Here is a 22,041-nt window from a genome sequence, read left to right on the forward strand (position 1 = left end):
ATTATATTGACAACCTACACGGGGCAGAGAGTGTACCCCATCGGGACAATAAAGGTTGCAGTGGCCAACAAGGGCGAAGGAAGTCAAATAATGGACTTATATGTGCTACCGGAGGGAGGTCCACCACTACTAGGCCGGGAGTGGTTTAGAAACATAAATATGGACTGGCATTCGCTAAAAGCCATAAAGAGTGAGAACTCGGTGCAGATAATCAGCCCAGACTCTAGAACTGATGATGGTAAGACCAACCCATGTGCAAAAGACAAAGTTTCAGCACAGAATTCCACTGAGCAACAACAACATAGTTTAACAGAGAATTCTGAGTCTGTCAAGTCTACTGATATGCACATTTTTGAGGGACACTGGGCTCGAACTCAACTCCATTTCAAACTACAACAGCAATTAGAACAAATGATTCGCCGTTTTGAGCAAGAGATGAATGAAATAAAAAAGTTCTTTGTTACAGAGTGGGAGAATCTGGAAAGGCAACAGAAGCAACTGATGGAGAAAATGGAGCAGGAGCACACCAACCATCTGCGCGAGGAGGCCGAACGAATCAAAGCTGATTCAGGTTCTGAAGGTGCGTGCCATAATCTGGTGTCAGAAGAGTTAACGGTCAGCCAACTCCTTCATATGCTGAGGGACAAGACTCTGAAATGGGAAAAACTTGAACACGAGCTGCGATCTTCAAAGGAAAAGGGTTCGGAGCTCTCAAAAGTCATTGAGATGGCTGATGTGACGACACAGACTGAAACGACTGCAACAGAGCAGCCATTGGATGCCAAAAGTACGCTGACTCACGTCAATGTAGAACAACAGACCGCTGAAACAGCTGCTCCGGTAGAGGGATTGCATAGTCCGATCAATCAATCTCCAAAGGAAGTTGAAGTATTAAAATCACAAATGAGGTCACTAGTAAACGACTTGCTGAAAGCCCAGAAAAAGCTGGATGCAGAGGTACACATGAAGAAGTCTCTTCAGGAAAGATGTCTGGATTTGGAACAAGAGCTGGCTAACGTCCAGCTGGGTATGGAGGAAATAGACGACCCTCTCGCTGACCTGTCGGACGACTCCGAATATTACTATGTCCTGTCCTGCCCAACTTGTAACTTCGACTCCCACCATACAGAAATCATGGAGGAGCACCGAAAGTCTACGGAACATCGGGAGAAGGTGGCTCTACTACGAAAAAAGGAGGAAGAGAAGGAGGAATTGCGCATGCAGCTGGCAGCTGTGGCAGCTGACAATGGAGCCCAGAGAGTCTCCAAGAAGCAGAAAAGGAAAAGTAAAAACAGAAGATGACCCATCTGAACCATTATCACCTCTACCAGATCACACACGTGGTCCCTCCGAACGGAGCCAAATCAGTTCGGAAGTTCAAGCTGTTAAATCCATGAAAGGACTATTGAATGAGTAACGTGAACCGACTACACCACAGAGATTGAATCTGTGAACTGTTTTCCGCAGAGACTGAATCTGTGATATGTTACGTTAAACATGAAGTTATATATGTATATATGTTATTACGTTATGTTAAATGGGGGGGATGACTATAAAGCTAAGAAGGGAGGAGTGTTGTGTATGTAACCTGTTCCACCTTAAGAGAGCTTAAGCCTGTTCCACCTTAAGAGATGTACTACTTTCTCAGGCTGCTGTAGACGTAATACCGGGGGTGAACACACCGGTATATAAGCACTGTGCAGTAATCTTGTATTCAGTGTAGTCCCTACCTCCAACCAGTAAAGACCTGTTTTATTGTTACTGATTAAGTCTGAGTATTAATTACTTGAACAACTCACAGACTTAACACCCTTAACATTAACACAGCATTCGACTGGAAAAGCACAGGTCAGTGGGGATCAATGGGAGCCTCCATTGGCTGGAGTAGTACTTGACACAAAGGAAGATGGTTGTAGTTGTTAGAGGCCAATCATCACAGCCACAGGATAACGCTGCAGGAGTTTCTCAGGAAAGAATATTCAGCCCAACCATCTTGAGCTGTTTCATCAATTACCTTTCCTGTACCATAAGTCAGAAGTGGGCTATTCATTGACAATTCTACAGTGTTCCACTACAGTCACAATTTCCCCGATAATGAAGCAACCCACGCCAGCCTAAAGCAAGATTTGGATAACATCCAGTCTTGGGCTGTCGAGTGTCAGGTAACATTTGCATTACATAAGTGCCAGGTAATGACCATTTCAAACAAGAGAAAACCCATTTATCTCCCCACCATCACTGAGTCCCCACATCAGTATCTTGGTGCCATCATTGACCAAAAGCTGAACCGGACCATCATATCAACATCACAGCTACATGAGCAGGGCAGAGGCTGGGGGTAAATGGCTCACCCTGTAACCCCTCAAAGCCTCTCTAGCATCTGAAAGGCTCAAGTCAGGAGTATAATCCAAGAGTCCAAGAGCAGTTTGGCAGAGGGAGAGCAGGGTGTATAGTGCTTCATGTGGTCAGTCAGATCTGGTGATGAATGGCTAAATCAGTTGTGCACCATATACCTTCCAGTCTGCATCCCTTGGACTTTTGGGAGCAAAGATAGGGGCTGTACCGAGGGAGCAATCAGAGTGGACGAGAGTACGGATTTTACGAGGGATAAGGGCATCAAAGGTTGTAAACTTGCTGTCCTGTTCTCAAGCTTGTAGTTTGTTTAATCCCATGAATTACAAGGGAAATAATTAATGAATCACCCAAAAGCTCTTCAGTTAAATAAGATCGTTTATTAAAGGGAAAGAGAGAAAAGAAACAAAACACGCTTATAGATTTAAATGACAATATAATGCCCTTCTTAGTCTACCTGGCGATACAATGTCCTTCTTAGTCTACCTGACAATACAATGTCCTTCTTAGTCTACCTGACAATACAATGTCCTTCTTAGTCTACCTGACAATACAATGTCCTTCTTAGTCTACCTGGCAATACAATGGCCTCCTTAGTTTACCTGGCAATACAATGGCCTCCTTAGTCTACCTGGCAATACAATGGCCTCCTTAGTCTACCTGGCAATACAATGTCCTTCTTAGTCTACCTGACAATACAATGTCCTTCTTAGTCTACGTGGCAATACAATGTCCTTCTTAGTCTACCTGACAATACAATGCCCGTCTTAGTCTACCTGACAATGCAATGGCCTCCTTAGTCTACCTGGCAATACAATGTCCTTCTTAGTCTACCTGGCAATACAATGTCCTCCTTAGTCTACCTGACAATACAATGGCCTCCTTAGTCTACCTGACAATACAATGTCCTCCTTAGTCTAACTGACAATACAATGGCCTCCTTAGTCTACCTGACAATACAATGTCCTTCTTAGTCTACCTGACAATACAATGGCCTCCTTAGTCTACCTGACAATACAATGGCCTCCTTAGTCTACCTGGCAATACAATGGCCTCCTTAGTCTACCTGACAATACAATGGCCTCCTTAGTCTACCTGACAATACAATGGCCTCCTTAGTCTACCAGACAATACAATGTCCTTCTTAGTCTACCTGACAACACAATGTCCTTTTTAGTCTACCTGACAATACAATGGCCTCCTTAGTTTACCTGGCAATACAATGGCCTCCTTAGTCTACCTGGCAATACAATGTCCTTCTTAGTCTACCTGACAATACAATGTCCTTCTTAGTCTACCTGACAATACAATGGCCTCCTTAGTCTACCTGGCAATACAATGTCCTCCTTAGTCTACCTGACAATACAATGTCCTTCTTAGTCTACCTGACAATACAATGGCCTCCTTAGTCTACCTGGCAATACAATGTCCTTCTTAGTCTACCTGACAATACAATGTCCTTCTTAGTCTACCTGGCAATACAATGTCCTCCTTAGTCTACCTGACAATACAATGTCCTTCTTAGTCTACCTGACAATACAATGGCCTCCTTAGTCTACCTGACAATACAATGGCCTCCTTAGTCTACCTGACAATACAATGTCCTCCTTAGTCTACCTGACAATACAATGGCCTCCTTAGTCTACCTGACAATACAATGTCCTTCTTAGTCTACCTGACAATACAATGTCCTTTTTAGTCTACCTGACAATACAATGTCCTTCTTCGTCTACCTGGCAATATACAATGGCCTCCTTAGTCGACCTGGCAATACAATGTCCTTCTTAGTCTACCTGACAATACAATGGCCTCCTTAGTCTACCTGACAATACAATGTCCTTCTTAGTCTACCTGACAATACAATGTCCTTTTTAGTCTACCTGACAATACAATGTCCTTCTTAGTCTACCTGGCAATATACAATGGCCTCCTTAGTCTACCTGGCAATACAATGTCCTTCTTAGTCTACCTGGCAATATACAATGGCCTCCTTAGTCTACCTGACAATACAATGGCCTCCTTAGTCTACCTGACAATACAATGTCCTCCTTAGTCCACCTGACAATACAATGTCCTCCTTAGTCTACCTGACAATACAATCTCCTCCTTAGTCTACCTGACAATACAATGGCCTCCTTAGTCTACCTGACAATACAATGTCCTTCTTAGTCTACCTGACAATACAATGTCCTTTTTAGTCTACCTGACAATACAATGTCCTTCTTAGTCTACCTGACAATACAATGTCCTTCTTAGTCTACCTGACAATACAATGTCCTTCTTAGTCTACCTGACAATACAATGTCCTTCTTAGTCTACCTGACAGTACAATGTCCTTCTTAGTCTACCTGACAATACAATGTCCTTCTTAGTTTACCTGACAAGATAATGTCCTTCTTAGTCGACCTGACAGTACAATGTCCTTCTTAGTCTACCTGACAATACAATGTCCTTCTTAGTCTACCTGGCAATATACAATGGCCTCCTTAGTCTACCTGACAATACAAGGTCCTCCTTAGTCTACCTGACAATACAATGCCCTTCTTAGTCTACCTGACAATACAATGTCCTTCTTAGTCTACCTGACAATACAATGTTCTTCTTAGTCTACCTGACAATACAATGTCCTTCTTAGACTACCTGACAATACAATGTCCTTCTTAGTCTACCTGACAATACAATGTCCTTCTTAGTCTACCTGGCAATATACAATGGCCTCCTTAGTCTACCTGACAATACAGTGTCCTTCTTAGTCTACCTGACAATACAATGTCCTCCTTAGTCTACCTGGCAATACAATGTCCTTCTTAGTCTACCTGACAATACAATGTCCTCCTTAGTCTACGTGACAATACAATGTCCTTCTTAGTCTACCTGACAATACAATGTCCTTCTTAGTCTACCTGACAATACAATGTCCTTCTTAGTCTACCTGACAATACAATGTCCTTCTTAGTCTACCTGACAATACAATGTCCTTCTTAGTCTACCTGGCAATATACCATGGCCTCCTTAGTCTACCTGACAACACAATGGCCTCCTTAGTCTACCTGACAATACAATGGCCTCCTTAGTCTACCTGACAATACAATGTCCTTCTTAGTCTGCCTGGCAATATACAATGGCCTCCTTAGTCTACCTGACAATACAATGGCCTCCTTAGTCTACCTGGCAATACAATGGCCTCCTTAGACTACCTGGCAATACAATGTCCTCCTTAGTCTACCTGACAATACAATGGCCTCCTTAGTCTACCTGGCAATACAATGGCCTCCTTAGTCTACCTGGCAATACAATGTCCTCCTTAGTCTACCTGACAATACAATGGCCTCCTTAGTCTACCTGGCAATGCAATGTCCTTCTTAGTCTACCTGACAATACAATGTCCTTCTTAGTCTACCTGGCAATATACAATGGCCTCCTTAGTCTACCTGGCAATACAATGTCCTTCTTAGTCTACCTGGCAATATACAATGGCCTCCTTAGTCTACCTGACAATACAATGGCCTCCTTAGTCTACCTGAAAATACAATGTCCTCCTTAGTCTACCTGACAATACAATGTCCTTCTTAGTCTACCTGGCAATACAATGTCCTCCTTAGTCTACCTGACAATACAATGGCCTCCTTAGTCTACCTGGCAATACAATGGCCTCCTTAGTCTACCAGGCAATACAATGGCCTCCTTAGTCTACGTGGCAATACAATGTCCTTCTTAGTCTACCTGACAATACAATGTCCTTCTTAGTCTACCTGGCAATACAATGTCCTTCTTAGTCTACCTGGCAATATACAATGGCCTCCTTAGTCTACCTGACAATACAATGTCCTTCTTAGTCTACCTGACAATACAATGGCCTCCTTAGTCTACCTGACAATACAATGGCCTCCTTAGTCTACCTGGCAATACAATGGCCTCCTTAGTCTACCTGGCAATACAATGTCCTTCTTAGTCTACCTGGCAATATACAATGGCCTCCTTAGTCTACCTGACAATACAATGTCCTTCTTAGTCTATCTGACAATACAATGTCCTTCTTAGTCTACCTGACAATACAATGTCCTTCTTAGTCTACCTGACAATACAATGACCTTCTTAGTCTACCTGACAATACAATGTCCTCCTTAGTCTACCTGACAATACAATGTCCTCCTTAGTCTACCTGACAATACAATGTCCTCCTTAGTCTACCAGGCAATACAATGGCCTCCTTAGTCTACCTGGCAATAAAATGGCCTCCTTAGTCTACCTGGCAATACAATGGCCTTCTTAGTCTACCTGACAATACAATGTCCTTCTTAGTCTACCTGACAATACAATGGCCTCCTTAGTCTACCTGGCAATACAATGTCCTTCTTAGTCTACCTGGCAATACAATGGCCTCCTTAGTCTACCTGACAATACAATGTCCTTCTTAGTCTACCTGACAATACAATGTCCTTCTTAGTCTACCTGACAATACAATGTCCTTCTTAGTCTACCTGACAATACAATGTCCTTCTTAGTCTACCTGACAATACAATGTCCGTCTTAGTCTACCTGACAATACAATGTCCTTCTTAGTCTACCTGGCAATACAATGTCCTTCTTAGTCTACCTGGCAATATACAATGGCCTCCTTAGTCTACCTGACAATACAATGGCCTCCTTAATCTATCTGACAATACAATGTCCTTCTTAGTCTACCTGACAATACAATGTCCTTCTTAGTCACCTGACAATACAATGTCCTTCTTAGTCTACCTGACAATACAATGTCCTTCTTAGTCTACCTAACAATACAATGTCCTTCTTAGTCTACCTGGCAATACAATGTCCTTCTTTGTCTACCTGGCAATATACAATGTCCTTCTTAGTCTACCTGACAATACAATGTCCTTCTTAGTCTACCTGGCAACACAATGTCCTTCTTAGTCTACCTGGCAATATACAATGGCCTCCTTAGTCTACCTGACAATACAATGTCCTCCTTAGTCTACCTGACAATACAATGTCGTTCTTAGTCTACCTGACAATACAAGGTCCTCCTTAGTCTACCTGACAATACAATGGCCTCCTTAGTCTACCTGACAATACAATGTCCTTCTTAGTCGACCTGACAATACAATGTCCTTCTTAGTCTACCTGGCAATACAATGTCCTCCTTAGTCTTCCTGACAATACAATGTCCTCCTTAGTCTACCTGACAATACAATGGCCTCCTTAGTCTACCTGACAATACAATGTCCTTCTTAGTCTACCTGACAATACAATGTCATTTTTAGTCTACCTGACAATACAATGTCCTTCTTAGTCTACCTGACAATACAATGTCCTTCTTAGTCTACCTGACAATACAATGTCCTTCTTAGTCTACCTGACAATACAATGTCCTTCTTAGTCTACCTGACAGTACAATGTCCTTCTTAGTCTACCTGACAATACAATGTCCTTCTTAGTCTACCTGACAATATAATGTCCTTCTTAGTCTACCTGACAATACAATGTCCTTCTTAGTCTACCTGACAATACAATGTCTTTCTTAGTCTACCTGGCAATATACAATGGCCTCCTTAGTCTACCTGACAATACAATGTCCTTCTTAGTCTCCCTGACAATACAATGTCCTTCTTAGTCTACCTGACAATACAATGTTCTTCTTAGTCTACCTGACAATACAATGTCCTTCTTAGACTACCTGACAATACAATGTCCTTCTTAGTCTACCTGACAATACAATGTCCTTCTTAGTCTACCTGGCAATATACAATGGCCTCCTTAGTCTACCTGACAATACAATGTCCTTCTTAGTCTACCTGACAATACAATGTCCTTCTTAGTCTACCTGACAATACAATGTCCTTCTTAGTCTACCTGACAATACAATGTCCTTCTTAGTCTACCTGGCAATATACAATGGCCTCCTTAGTCTACCTGACAATACAATGGCCTCCTTAGTCTACCTGACAATACAATGGCCTCCTTAGTCTACCTGACAATACAATGTCCTTCTTAGTCTGCCTGGCAATATACAATGGCCTCCTTAGTCTACCTGACAATACAATGGCATCCTTAGTCTACGTGACAATACAATGTCCTCATTAGTCTACCTGACAATACAATGTCCTCCTTAGTCTACCTGGCAATACAATGGCCTCCTTAGTCTACCTGGCAATACAATGTCCTCCTTAGTCTACCTGACAATACAATGGCCTCCTTAGTCTACCTGGCAATACAATGTCCTTCTTAGTCTACCTGTCAATACAATGTCCTTCTTAGTCTACCTGGCAATATACAATGGCCTCCTTAGTCTACCTGGCAATACAATGTCCTTCTTAGTCTACCTGGCAATATACAATGGCCTCCTTAGTCTACCTGACAATACAATGGCCTCCTTAGTCTACCTGAAAATACAATGTCCTCCTTAGTCTACCTGACAATACAATGTCCTTCTTAGTCTACCTGGCAATACAATGTCCTCCTTAGTCTACTTGACAATACAATGGCCTCCTTAGTCTACCTGGCAATACAATGGCCTCTTTAGTCTACCTGGCAATACAATGGCCTCCTTAGTCTACGTGGCAATACAATGTCCTTCTTAGTCTACCTGACAATACAATGTCCTTCTTAGTCTACCTGGCAATATACAATGGCCTCCTTAGTCTACCTGACAATACAATGTCCTTCTTAGTCTACCTGACAATACAATGGCCTCCTTAATCTACCTGACAATACAATGGCCTCCTTAGTCTACCTGGCAATACAATGGCCTCCTTAGTCTACCTGGCAATACAATGTCCTTCTTAGTCTACCTGGCAATATACAATGGCCTCCTTAGTCTACCTGACAATACAATGTCCTTCTTAGTCTACCTGACAATACAATGTCCTTCTTAGTCTACCTGACAATACAATGTCCTTCTTAGTCTACCTGGCAATATACAATGGCCTCCTTAGTCTACCTGACAATACAATGGCCTCCTTAATCTACCTGACAATACAATGTCCTTCTTCGTCTACCTGGCAATATACAATGGCCTCCTTAGTCTACCTGGCAATACAATGTCCTTCTTAGTCTACCTGGCAATATACAATGGCCTCCTTAGTCTACCTGACAATACAATGGCCTCCTTAGTCTACCTGAAAATACAATGTCCTCCTTAGTCTCCGTGGCAATACAATGTCCTTCTTAGTCTACCTGACAATACAATGTCCTTCTTAGTCTACCTGGCAATATACAATGGCCTCCTTAGTCTACCTGGCAATACAATGTCCTTCTTAGTCTACCTGGCAATATACAATGGCCTCCTTAGTCTACCTGACAATACAATGGCCTCCTTAATCTACCTGACAATACAATGTCCTTCTTAGTCTACCTGACAATACAATGTCCTTCTTATTCACCTGACAATACAATGTCCTTCTTATTCACCTGACAATACAATGTCCTTCTTAGTCTACCTGACAATACAATGTCCTTCTTCGTCTACCTGACAATACAATGTCCTTCTTAGTCTACCTGGCAATACAATGTCCTTCTTTGTCTACCTGGCAATATACAATGTCCTTCTTAGTCTACCTGACAATACAATGTCCTTCTTAGTCTACCTGGCAACACAATGTCCTTGTTAATCTACCTGGCAATATACAATGGCCTCCTTAGTCTACCTGACAATACAATGTCCTCCTTAGTCTACCTGACAATACAATGTCGTTCTTAGTCTACCTGACAATACAAGGTCCTCCTTAGTCTACCTGACAATACAATGGCCTCCTTAGTCTACGTGGCAATACAATGTCCTTCTTAGTCTACCTGACAATACAATGTCCTTCTTAGTCTACCTGGCAATATACAATGGCCTCCTTAGTCTACCTGACAATACAATGTCCTTCTTAGTCTACCTGACAATACAATGGCCTCCTTAATCTACCTGACAATACAATGGCCTCCTTAGTCTACCTGGCAATACAATGGCCTCCTTAGTCTACCTGGCAATACAATGTCCTTCTTAGTCTACCTGGCAATATACAATGGCCTCCTTAGTCTACCTGACAATACAATGTCCTTCTTAGTCTACCTGACAATACAATGTCCTTCTTAGTCTACCTGACAATACAATGTCCTTCTTAGTCTACCTGGCAATATACAATGGCCTCCTTAGTCTACCTGACAATACAATGGCCTCCTTAATCTACCTGACAATACAATGTCCTTCTTCGTCTACCTGGCAATATACAATGGCCTCCTTAGTCTACCTGGCAATACAATGTCCTTCTTAGTCTACCTGGCAATATACAATGGCCTCCTTAGTCTACCTGACAATACAATGGCCTCCTTAGTCTACCTGAAAATACAATGTCCTCCTTAGTCTCCGTGGCAATACAATGTCCTTCTTAGTCTACCTGACAATACAATGTCCTTCTTAGTCTACCTGGCAATATACAATGGCCTCCTTAGTCTACCTGGCAATACAATGTCCTTCTTAGTCTACCTGGCAATATACAATGGCCTCCTTAGTCTACCTGACAATACAATGGCCTCCTTAATCTACCTGACAATACAATGTCCTTCTTAGTCTACCTGACAATACAATGTCCTTCTTATTCACCTGACAATACAATGTCCTTCTTATTCACCTGACAATACAATGTCCTTCTTAGTCTACCTGACAATACAATGTCCTTCTTCGTCTACCTGACAATACAATGTCCTTCTTAGTCTACCTGGCAATACAATGTCCTTCTTTGTCTACCTGGCAATATACAATGTCCTTCTTAGTCTACCTGACAATACAATGTCCTTCTTAGTCTACCTGGCAACACAATGTCCTTCTTAATCTACCTGGCAATATACAATGGCCTCCTTAGTCTACCTGACAATACAATGTCCTCCTTAGTCTACCTGACAATACAATGTCGTTCTTAGTCTACCTGACAATACAAGGTCCTCCTTAGTCTACCTGACAATACAATGGCCTCCTTAGTCTACCTGACAATACAATGTCCTTCTTAGTCTACCTGACAATACAATGTCCTTCTTAGTCTACCTGGCAATACAATGTCCTCCTTAGTCTACCTGACAATACAATGTCCTCCTTAGTCTACCTGACAATACAATGGCCTCCTTAGTCTACCTGACAATACAATGTCCTTCTTAGTCTACCTGACAATACAATGTCCTTTTTAGTCTACCTGACAATACAATGTCCTTCTTAGTCTACCTGACAATACAATGTCCTTCTTAGTCTACCTGACAATACAATGTCCTTCTTAGTCTACCTGACAATACAATGTCCTTCTTAGTCTACCTGACAGTACAATGTCCTTCTTGGTCTACCTGACAATACAATGTCCTTCTTAGTCTACCTGACAATATAATGTCCTTCTTAGTCTACCTGACAATACAATGTCCTTCTTAGTCTACCTGACAATACAATGTCCTTCTTAGTCTACCTGGCAATATACAATGGCCTCCTTAGTCTACCTGACAATACAAGGTCCTCCTTAGTCTACCTGACAATACAATGTCCTTCTTAGTCCACCTGACAATACAATGTCCTTCTTAGTCTGCCTGACAATACAATGTTCTTCTTAGTCTACCTGACAATACAATGTCCTTCTTAGACTACCTGACAATACAATGTCCTTCTTAGTCTACCTGACAATACAATGTCCTTCTTAGTCTACCTGGCAATATACAATGGCCTCCTTAGTCTACCTGACAATACAATGTCCTTCTTAGTCTACCTGACAATACAATGTCCTCCTTAGTCTACCTGGCAATACAATGTCCTTCTTAGTCTACCTGACAATACAATGTCCTCCTTAGTCTACGTGACAATGCAATGTCCTTCGTAGTCTACCTGACAATACAATGTCCTTCTTAGTCTACCTGACAATACAATGTCCTTCTTAGTCTACCTGACAATACAATGTCCTTCTTAGTCTGCCTGGCAATATACAATGGCCTCCTTAGTCTACCTGACAATACAATGGCCTCCTTACTCTACCTGACAATACAATGGCCTCCTTAGTCTACCTGACAATACAATGTCCTTCTTAGTCTGCCTGGCAATATACAATGGCCTCCTTAGTCTACTTGACAATACAATGGCCTCCTTAGTCTACGTGACAATACAATGTCCTCCTTAGTCTACCTGACAATACAATGTCCTCCTTAGTCTACCTGGCAATACAATGGCCTCCTTAGTCTACCTGGCAATACAATGTCCTCCTTAGTCTACCTGACAATACAATGGCCTCCTTAGTCTACCTGGCAATTCAATGTCCTTCTTAGTCTACCTGACAATACAATGTCCTTCTTAGTCTACCTGGCAATATACAATGGCCTCCTTAGTCTACCTGGCAATACAATGTCCTTCTTAGTCTACCTGGCAATATACAATGGCCTCCTTAGTCTACCTGACAATACAATGGCCTCCTTAGTCTACCTGAAAATACAATGTCCTCCTTAGTCTACCTGACAATACAATGTCCTTCTTAGTCTACCTGGCAATACAATGTCCTCCTTAGTCTACCTGACAATACAATGGCCTCCTTAGTCTACCTGGCAATACAATGGCCTCCTTAGTCTACCTGGCAATACAATGGCCTCCTTAGTCTACGTGGCAATACAATGTCCTTCTTAGTCTACCTGACAATACAATGTCCTTCTTAGTCTACCTGGCAATATACAATGGCCTCCTTAGTCTACCTAACAATACAATGTCCTTCTTAGTCTACCTGACAATACAATGGCCTCCTTAGTCTACCTGACAATACAATGGCCTCCTTAGTCTACCTGGCAATACAATGGCCTCCTTAGTCTACCTGGCAATACAATGTCCTTCTTAGTCTACCTGGCAATATACAATGGCCTCCTTAGTCTACCTGACAATACAATGTCCTTCTTAGTCTACCTGACAATACAATGTCCTTCTTAGTCTACCTGACAATACAATGTCCTTCTTAGTCTACCTGACAATACAATGTCCTTCTTAGTCTACCTGACAATACAATGTCCTCCTTGGTCTACCTGACAATACAATGGCCTCCTTAGTCTACCTGGCAATGAAATGGCCTCCTTAGTCTACCTGGCAATACAATGGCCTTCTTAGTCTACCTGACAATACAATGTCCTTCTTAGTCTACCTGACAATACAATGGCCTCCTTAGTCTACCTGGCAATACAATGTCCTTCTTAGTCTACCTGGCAATACAATGGCCTCCTTAGTCTACCTGACAATACAATGTCCTTCTTAGTCTACCTGACAATTCAATGTCCTTCTTAGTCTACCTGACAATACAATGTCCTTCTTAGTCAATACAATGTCCTTCTTAGTCTACCTGACAATACAATGTCCTTCTTAGTCTACCTGACAATACAATGTCCTTCTTAGTCTACCTGGCAATACAATGTCCTTCTTAGTCTACCTGGCAATATACAATGGCCTCCTTAGTCTACCTGACAATACAATGGCCTCCTTAATCTACCTGACAATACAATGTCCTTCTTAGTCACCTGACAATACAATGTCCTTCTTAGTCTACCTGACAATACAATGTCCTTCTTAGTCTACCTGACAATACAATGTCCTTCTTAGTCTACCTGGCAATACAATGTCCTTCTTTGTCTACCTGGCAATATACAATGTCCTTCTTAGTCTTCCTGACAATACAATGTCCTTCTTAGTCTACCTGACAATACAAGGTCCTCCTTAGTCTACCTGACAATACAATGGCCTCCTTAGTCTACCTGACAATACAATGTCCTTCTTAGTCTACCTGACAATACAATGTCCTTCTTAGTCTACCTGGCAATACAATGTCCTCCTTAGTCTACCTGACAATACAATGTCCTTCTTAGTCTACCTGACAATACAATGGCCTCCTTAGTCAACCTGACAATACAATGGCCTCCTTAGTCTACCTGACAATACAATGTCCTTCTTAGTCTACCTGGCAATACAATGTCCTTCTTAGTCTACCTGGCAATATACAATGGCCTCCTTAGTCTTCCTGACAATACAATGTCCTTCTTAGTCTACCTGACAATACAAGGTCCTCCTTAGTCTACCTGACAATACAATGGCCTCCTTAGTCTACGTGGCAATACAATCTCCTCCTTAGTCTACCTGACAATACAATGTCCTCCTTAGTCTACCTGACAATACAATGTCCTTCTTAGTCTACCTGACAATACAATGGCCTCCTTAGTCAACCTGACAATACAATGGCCTCCTTAGTCTACCTGACAATACAATGTCCTTCTTAGTCTACCTGGCAATACAATGTCCTTCTTAGTCTACCTGGCAATATACAATGGCCTCCTTAGTCTACCTGACAATACAATGGCCTCCTTAGTCTACCTGACAATACAATGTCCTTCTTAGTCTACCTGACAGTACAATGTCCTTCTTAGTCTACCTGGCAATACAATGTCCTTCTTACTCTACCTGACAATACAATGTCCTTCTTAGTCTACCTGACAATACAATGGCCTCCTTAGTCTACCTGACAATACAATGGCCTCCTTAGTCTACCTGGCAATACAGTGGCCTCCTTAGTCTACCTGACAATACAATGTCCTCCTTAGCCTACCTGACAATACAATGTCCTTCTTAGTCTACCTGACAATACAATGGCCTCCTTAGTCTACCTGACAATACAATGTCCTTCTTAGTCTACCTGACAGTACAATGGCCTCCTTAGTCTTCCTGACAATACAATGTCCTTCTTAGTCTACCTGACAATACAACGACCTCCTTAGTCTACCTGACAATACAATGTCCTTCTTAGTCTACCTGACAATACAATGGCCTCCTTAGTCTACCTGACAATACAATGGCCTCCTTAGTCTACCTGGCAATACAATGGCCTCCTTAGTCTACCTGACAATACAATGGCCTCCTTAGTCTACCTGACAATACAATGGCCTCCTTAGTCTACCTGACAATACAATGGCCTCCTTAGTCTACCTGACAATACAATGTCCTTCTTAGTCTACCTGACAATACAATGTCCTCCTTAGTCTACCTGACAATACAATGTCGTTCTTAGTCTACCTGACAATACAATGTCCTCCTTAGTCTACCTGACAATACAATGTCCTTCTTAGTCTACCTGACAATACAATGTCCTTCTTAGTCTACCTGACAATACAATGTCCTTCTTAGTCTACCTGACAATACAATGTCCTTCTTAGTCTACCTGGCAATATACAATGGCCTCCTTAGTCTACCTGACAATACAATGTCCTCCTTAGTCTACCTGACAATACAATGTCCTCCTTAGTCTACCTGACAGTACAATGTCCTTCTTAGTCTACCTGACAATACAATGTCCTTCTTAGTCTACCTGACAATACAATGTCCTTCTTAGTCTACCTGACAATACAATGTCCTTCTTAGTCTACCTGGCAATATACAATGGCCTCCTTAGTCTACCTGACAATACAATGGCCTCCTTAGTCTACCTGACAATACAATGTCCTTCTTAGTCTACCTGGCAATACAATGTCCTTCTCAGTCTACCTGGCAATACAATGTCCTTTTTAGTCTACCTGGCAATACAATGTCCTTCTTAGTCTACCTGGCAATACAATGGCCTCCTTAGTCTACCTGGCAATACAATGTCCTCCTTAGTCTACCTGGCAATACAATGTCCTTCTTAGTCTACCTGACAATACAATGTCCTTCTTAGTCTACCTGACAATACAATGTCCTTCTTAGTCTACCTGGCAATACAATGTCCTTCTTAGTCTACCTGGCAATACAATGTCCTTTTTAGTCTACCTGGCAATACAATGTCCTTTTTAGTCTACCTGACAATACAATGTCCTTCTTAGTCTACCTGGCAATACAATTCCTTCTTAGTTTAAACAGAAAATGCTGGAGGTACTCAGCAGGTCAGACAGCATCTGTGAAGAGAGAAACAGAATTAACTTTTCAGGTCAATGACCTTTCATCAGAAATGGTAAAAAGCAGGAAATGGAACAGATTTTTCAGCAAGTTTAGGAGCTGGGAAATGGGGGAGTGGATGAAAGAACAAAAGGAAAGGTCTGTGATAGGATAGATGGCCGGAGAAGTTAAGAGACATTAAAAGATATTCAACGCAATTAACACTTCATCTAGAGCCATCCTTTGTTTGTTCACCTGTCCCATTACCATCTCCTTTTGCCTTGAATATCTCTTAATATTGTATTGCCAGGTAGACTAAGAAGGGCACTGTATTGTCATTTAAATCTATAAGCGTTTTTTGTTTTCTTTTCTCTCTTCTTCTTTTCCTTTAATAAACAACCTTATTTAACTTAAGAGCTTTTGGGTAATTCATTAATTATTTCCCTTGTAATTCACGGGTCAAAATGAACTACAAGCCTGAGAATAGGACAGCAAGGCTTACAAGGTGGAGGTGTGGGTGTGATTGAACAGAGGAGAAGGGAGGAGACAATAAGAGAAGGTCCAGAGTTAAAGCCAGAGGTCCCGTGGTGGGATGAAGTTGACTTGTAGATAGGGTGGAGTCAGCTTAGAGCACAGACGAACTAATGTCCAAATTCGGAGACAGGTGTGGATGGCGAGTGAATCCAGGAGCTGTTTGATGGACAGAGTATCAGTGGCACATTGCTACAAGTATTCCCATGAAAAATGGAGAGCCAAGGAGGTGTGGAGAATCAACCATGAGTCAGCATAGATTGATCCAGGGTCCATTGGAGCTGAGTAATGGCCTCGCTGATTAGTAGTGCATATGAACGGTTCTAGTATATTAGTAGAGGGCTGAATGGAGTCAGCAACAATGGGAAACAGGCAGAAAGCGGCAGAGCAAAGATAATTCAGCAACATCCCAGCAGAGGAGCAGAAAACTAATGGCACAGCAGCAGACCAGATACGAGAATCGAGATGACCCAGCAGAGAATATGGACTCCGTAGAAAAGGATGGCAATGAGGAGGTCACAACAAGATCCAGAAGCAGTGGAGAAATAAACTTCTGCCCAGGAGAAGTGGATTTCTGTCAAAGACCTACGCAGTAGCAAAATAAAGCAGTGATGTTACTTCCTCTGGTGTCCTTTAGCAGCCTTCGATTTCCTCCCCTGCCCAGGTCTCCAACTCTCCTGTGGTTCCTTTCTATGCTTTACCCTTCCCCCTCCCCTCTAACCCAACTGCAACTTTTCCCTCTCCCTCAGCCTCTAATCCTGCATAACCTTCATGCTCTACCTCAGACTCTAACCTTGCTCTAACTTCCCTTTCAACTTGTAACCATCAGTACCTTCCCCCTTGCCCCCTGGTTTCTAACCCCACTCTATCCGCCAACCCCCCACCCTGTTGTATGTTTGCTGTCTAGTCTCTTCTGGCATCCAGTGTCACGATTGTTCCTTAACTCCTGGTCCACTTATCTCCTGCCCTCTAACCCTGCTTGACCTGAAGGCTGCACTTGTTCTTGACTCCCCATTTGCAATGCCATGGGAGATTGATTGGCATATATGGTGCTGTGTATGTTAAATGAGAGACACAATGGGATCGAAATTGGGCTCAGTAGCACCCGTTTATTGGGCACTACGGGGCCCCTTAAGGTTCCAAAATGGTGTCTGCGGCACGCACGCACACTTCTGACGCAAGGCACACTGGACCCCATATTGGTAAAGGGGTTAGCACGCGCACCTAACATCCGCCGGAACTATGCCGAACAGGCAGATCATGACATCAAACAGTGTGTAATGCTGATTTGATGCCAGCGCTGCCATTTTGGAGCTCCATGCTCCAGCCTGTGCCCTCTCTTAACCTCCCACAGCTGAACATGTGTACAACGGCAGGAATGAACCCCCACCAGTGCTATTTAAAGGGATCATCAACTACTTACAGGTTAGTTGTTGGATTATTTCTTCCAGCTGTTGCTGCAATTCTACATGTTTTGGGTGCTTTACCATAATCTACAGGGAGTGGTGTGGCTGGTGCTGAAGTGCTTTTTTGGTGACTCAAAGGTTTGTGCACAAACCAGTTGCTTCCATGACCCCCCACCAGTGGCCTAGTAGGCAATGTTTCCTTTAAATTGCGTGGCTGTGCAGCGCTCCAGGGGTCCCATGCAGCCGGTGAGCCAGCGAGCTTTTAAATGGATAAAACCACGCATGCGTTGACTATTGAAAAGGCTGTGTAGTCCATTAAAGGGGCCGCGCGGCCCAAAAACAAATTACGTACAGCATTGCTAGTAGGGTTTCCTCATGGCATTGAGCATGACTGGGAGAATAAGCAAAGGCCACGCAGAGTAGGAAAAGCTGCTAGAAGAGGGAGGAAGAGGAGGGGAGAAGGGCTCTCAGCAGGTAGCCATAGGGAGCAGGAGTGCTGTGCCCTGGAAGCCCCTTTGCACACTGGTATCCAGAGCCATGATGGCAGCAGCCTGAGCGTCCATGACAGCAGTTTGAGCTTCGACTGTGGTACTCAGATGTTGGGTGGATACTGCTTGTGCTGCAATGGAAGCTGAGACATCGGCCATCAGACGCTGCATCATGGTTGGCTCCACAGGTGCGCTGATGGAGGTGGCCACCTATTCCATGTTGGAAAGGATGGGTTCCAAGCTCTGTGCAAAGCCCTGTGTCAAGTTGGTGCCGAACTCCTCCATGCTCAACATTGAATGTAGGCTTTCTGACAGGCTTCCCAGTGCACCAAGCATTTGGCTATGTACACCCATCAGCCTTCTTCTGTAGCCTGGCCCATCGAAGTTGTCACCTGAGTCATCTGCAGCAAAACTAGTGTGTGGCCTCTCTCTGGCGAGCCAGCACTTGCACTATCCTTTCTGCAGCACACTTGCGCCTGGTGTCTCAACACATAGAAACATAGAAACATAGAAGATAGGAGCAGGAGTAGGCCATTCGGCCCCTCGAGCCTGCTCCGCCATTCAATGCGATCATGGCTGATCATCCAAATTCAGTACCCTGTCCCTGCTTTCTCCCCATATCCCTTGATCCCTTTAGCCTTAAGAAATATATCCAGATCCCCCCTTTATCCTATCCTCTAAATTACTCACAGTGTCAATACATGAGCTGGTGGCTGCAACTGTGAAATCGAGTGATGGTGCATCTTCATCTTCACTGTCTTCTTGCTCTTCCTCCACTGCCTGGGCAGGTTGCAGTTCTTGGGTATCTGAAAGGAAAAAAGGACAAGGGTAGGGTTGGTTTCGGTTGAGGGGAGAGGAGAAAGAAAGAAGTGCATGCTTACACTTCCACCAGCTCCTCAGTCAGAAGAGGCAGTGGGATGAGGGAGAAGTGGAATGAGAGAATGAGGATTAGGTATATGGATACCCTCATCATCAATGGCTTCAGCCCCACTGGTGGCCATGTCCTCAGCAATGGCCCTTCCCATAATAGCTAGCACCATCTCCTCCATGTGGGTTAGAACATGTAGGCGCGCCTCTCCCCCTCCTGTTAGTTCCTGCTGCCTCCAGTTGTGCGTCCCCTTCTCCTACAAGAAAGAGGGAAGAGTGTCAGTGACTGTCGTACAATCTGTTTGGGTGATGTGGCTGTCATGGTTGAATAGCTGCCAGTATGTGCATGCTGTGAAATGTGAATTTGAGGCTTGCAACATTGCTAAGTGTGTGAGGGTGAGGTGAAGCATATGAACATTAGGTATGAGTCCTGATTGATAGAGATTGTTGGTAGGTGAGTGATGGGGGGTGTGGTGAATTGAGCAGTGGCTGAAGCTAGTCGTGCAGTTGGTAGGATATTCATTTGAAGATGCATTCACTGACCTTGACCACTAGTATGAGATCATTAAACTTCTTCCAGCACTGCATCCATGTACTTGGGGCTATACTCCTAGCTATCTGTTCCCACTACCTTCTCAGCATGTGTCTGGAGGGCCTTCTACCCCCCCCCCCGAGGATACAGGCCATCTCTCCTCCTTTCCACCTCCTCCACCAAGACCTCCAGTGCAGTGTCTGAAAATCAGGGGGCCTGCTCTCTCCCATGGTCAGCCATTGTCCCTCTTTCCAAGGTCAGATTTAGTTGGAGAATGACTCGCAGCACCTGCTGTAGACACAATGCACCTCCCCTTTAAGAGATGCAGGCTAGCTTTAAGTAGTGCAGACTAGCTTTAAGAAATGCAAGTTACTAACGATATTGGGACCCCTGTTGATGTGTGAAACCAATGAACAGCACGGGGAGCGCTGGCTGCATGCAAAAATCATTATAATTAGCAGGCAGCATGAAGTTGATGTGCTACCTACAATTCCACTCAATGCGCACGGCTTAATCACGCATAGCGATCCCCGTGCCAGTTTTCGGGGGCTAGCCAATTTATAGCCCCATGTAAATTGGAATTTATTCATCATGTACCCCAATTATCGTTAATGAAAATGTCTGTGCTATCATATGATTTTGTGACCTCATGAGTCACAAAACCAAGCAGACTTTTAGATTTATTCATCTTATAGGACAAGAAATAAAAAAACTCAGAAATTACCAATAATAAAATAATTTCTAATGCTTATTTTTAATAAAATGGAAATTGGTTAAAAAAAATTGGTTGGACACTAGTCTATCATCTATGGGACCTGCATTCAAATTGAGGCCAGATACATGAAATGACAGTTTACTCTGCCTTTTGTCTGTAAGGGTCTTATGTGAATGAGTTTTGGCAGCTACAGTCCAGTTCCTAAGTAGCAGTGCCGATCATGCCAATGATCAGACTTGCCTAAGGATGGTTAATGTAGGAAGTGAAAAAAATGCCACACTGTTCTGAGATTGGAGTTGTATCACGTTGTGGAGGCAGAGTGGAGCTCTCCATTGAGTTGTGTTGTATCTTGACCTGGGAGTGCTTGTTCCTGAATGGGAAGTGTTCTATTTCCCAGCACCGACATCCTCTTCTCCATCTGAGCAAAAACATGATGGTGATAAATTAATATATCAGATCTTCTTGAATCTTGTTTCCTGCACCAGGTTCACAAATTTTTCAAGTGTCTATTGGAAATCCAGTCCTGGTACATATAAAGTCTGAAAATAGCTGGGATGATACTGGCGTCAATCTCTTAAACCTAGTTATTACCAGCAATTTTAACCAAAAGGTAAGGATATTCTTTTGAAAGAAATTGCATTTATATGAGCTTGTCTTAATATGTTGTCTTCACTGAATAGCTTTACACAGAAAAATGTTGCAATTTGGATGAAATTTGCGTATGTTTGGGTGATGCTGTTCCAATAATGCAGTATTGCTGTAAATTAAATATGTTAAAACCATGATAATTGGGGATGACAAAACTGACAAATAGCAATTGTAAATCATTTTCAGTACAGCCTCAATTATCCACCTTCCCATTATCTGTACAACCATTCATTCGAGTCAGGGCTGGGAGAGCAGGAGGGGCCAGAGCTGAGAGACTAGCAAATTTGGGGCTGAAATGGAAAACCAACCTAAGTGGTTGTCAGAGCATATTTATTTATCCTGATTTGCAACAATTGCTTTCGGCAGGAATGCTACTTTCAGAGCTATAACTGGATGATAACTGGTGTATAAAACTGTCCTATGTGGTCCTTTCGTTCTTGGCGGGGTGGGGGCCCTTGGCGGGTGGTGAGAGGTTGAAATCAGGCAATCTGTTCTCAACTTATGTAAATGAAGTTCAACCACAACCAAATTTTTAATCACTGCTTAGTCCAGACACAAGTTTCAATAGAATGCTAGAATCTCACTAGGGCTGATTTTGGTTTGAATGCATATCTCGCAGGCAGTGG

At 43.0% G+C, this 22,041-nt stretch overlaps 1 protein-coding gene across 1 annotated transcript in view; it reads left to right on the plus strand.

The window, feature by feature from the left end:
• The window catches only part of LOC147109109 (cation channel sperm-associated auxiliary subunit beta-like), a 556,551-nt gene that overhangs the window by 448,544 nt on the left and 85,966 nt on the right, over positions 1-22,041 (plus strand). Inside the window, exon 19 of the mRNA XM_086002719.1 lies at positions 21,253-21,377. Within this exon, the coding sequence (XP_085858845.1) occupies positions 21,253-21,377 (125 nt within the window). The remainder of the gene's footprint in view (positions 1-21,252; positions 21,378-22,041) is intronic.

Source organism: Somniosus microcephalus, chromosome 12 (genome assembly GCF_052327205.1).
Source record: "Somniosus microcephalus isolate GS21.2 chromosome 12, FLI_Smic_1.0, whole genome shotgun sequence".
Lineage (NCBI taxonomy): Eukaryota > Metazoa > Chordata > Chondrichthyes > Squaliformes > Somniosidae > Somniosus > Somniosus microcephalus.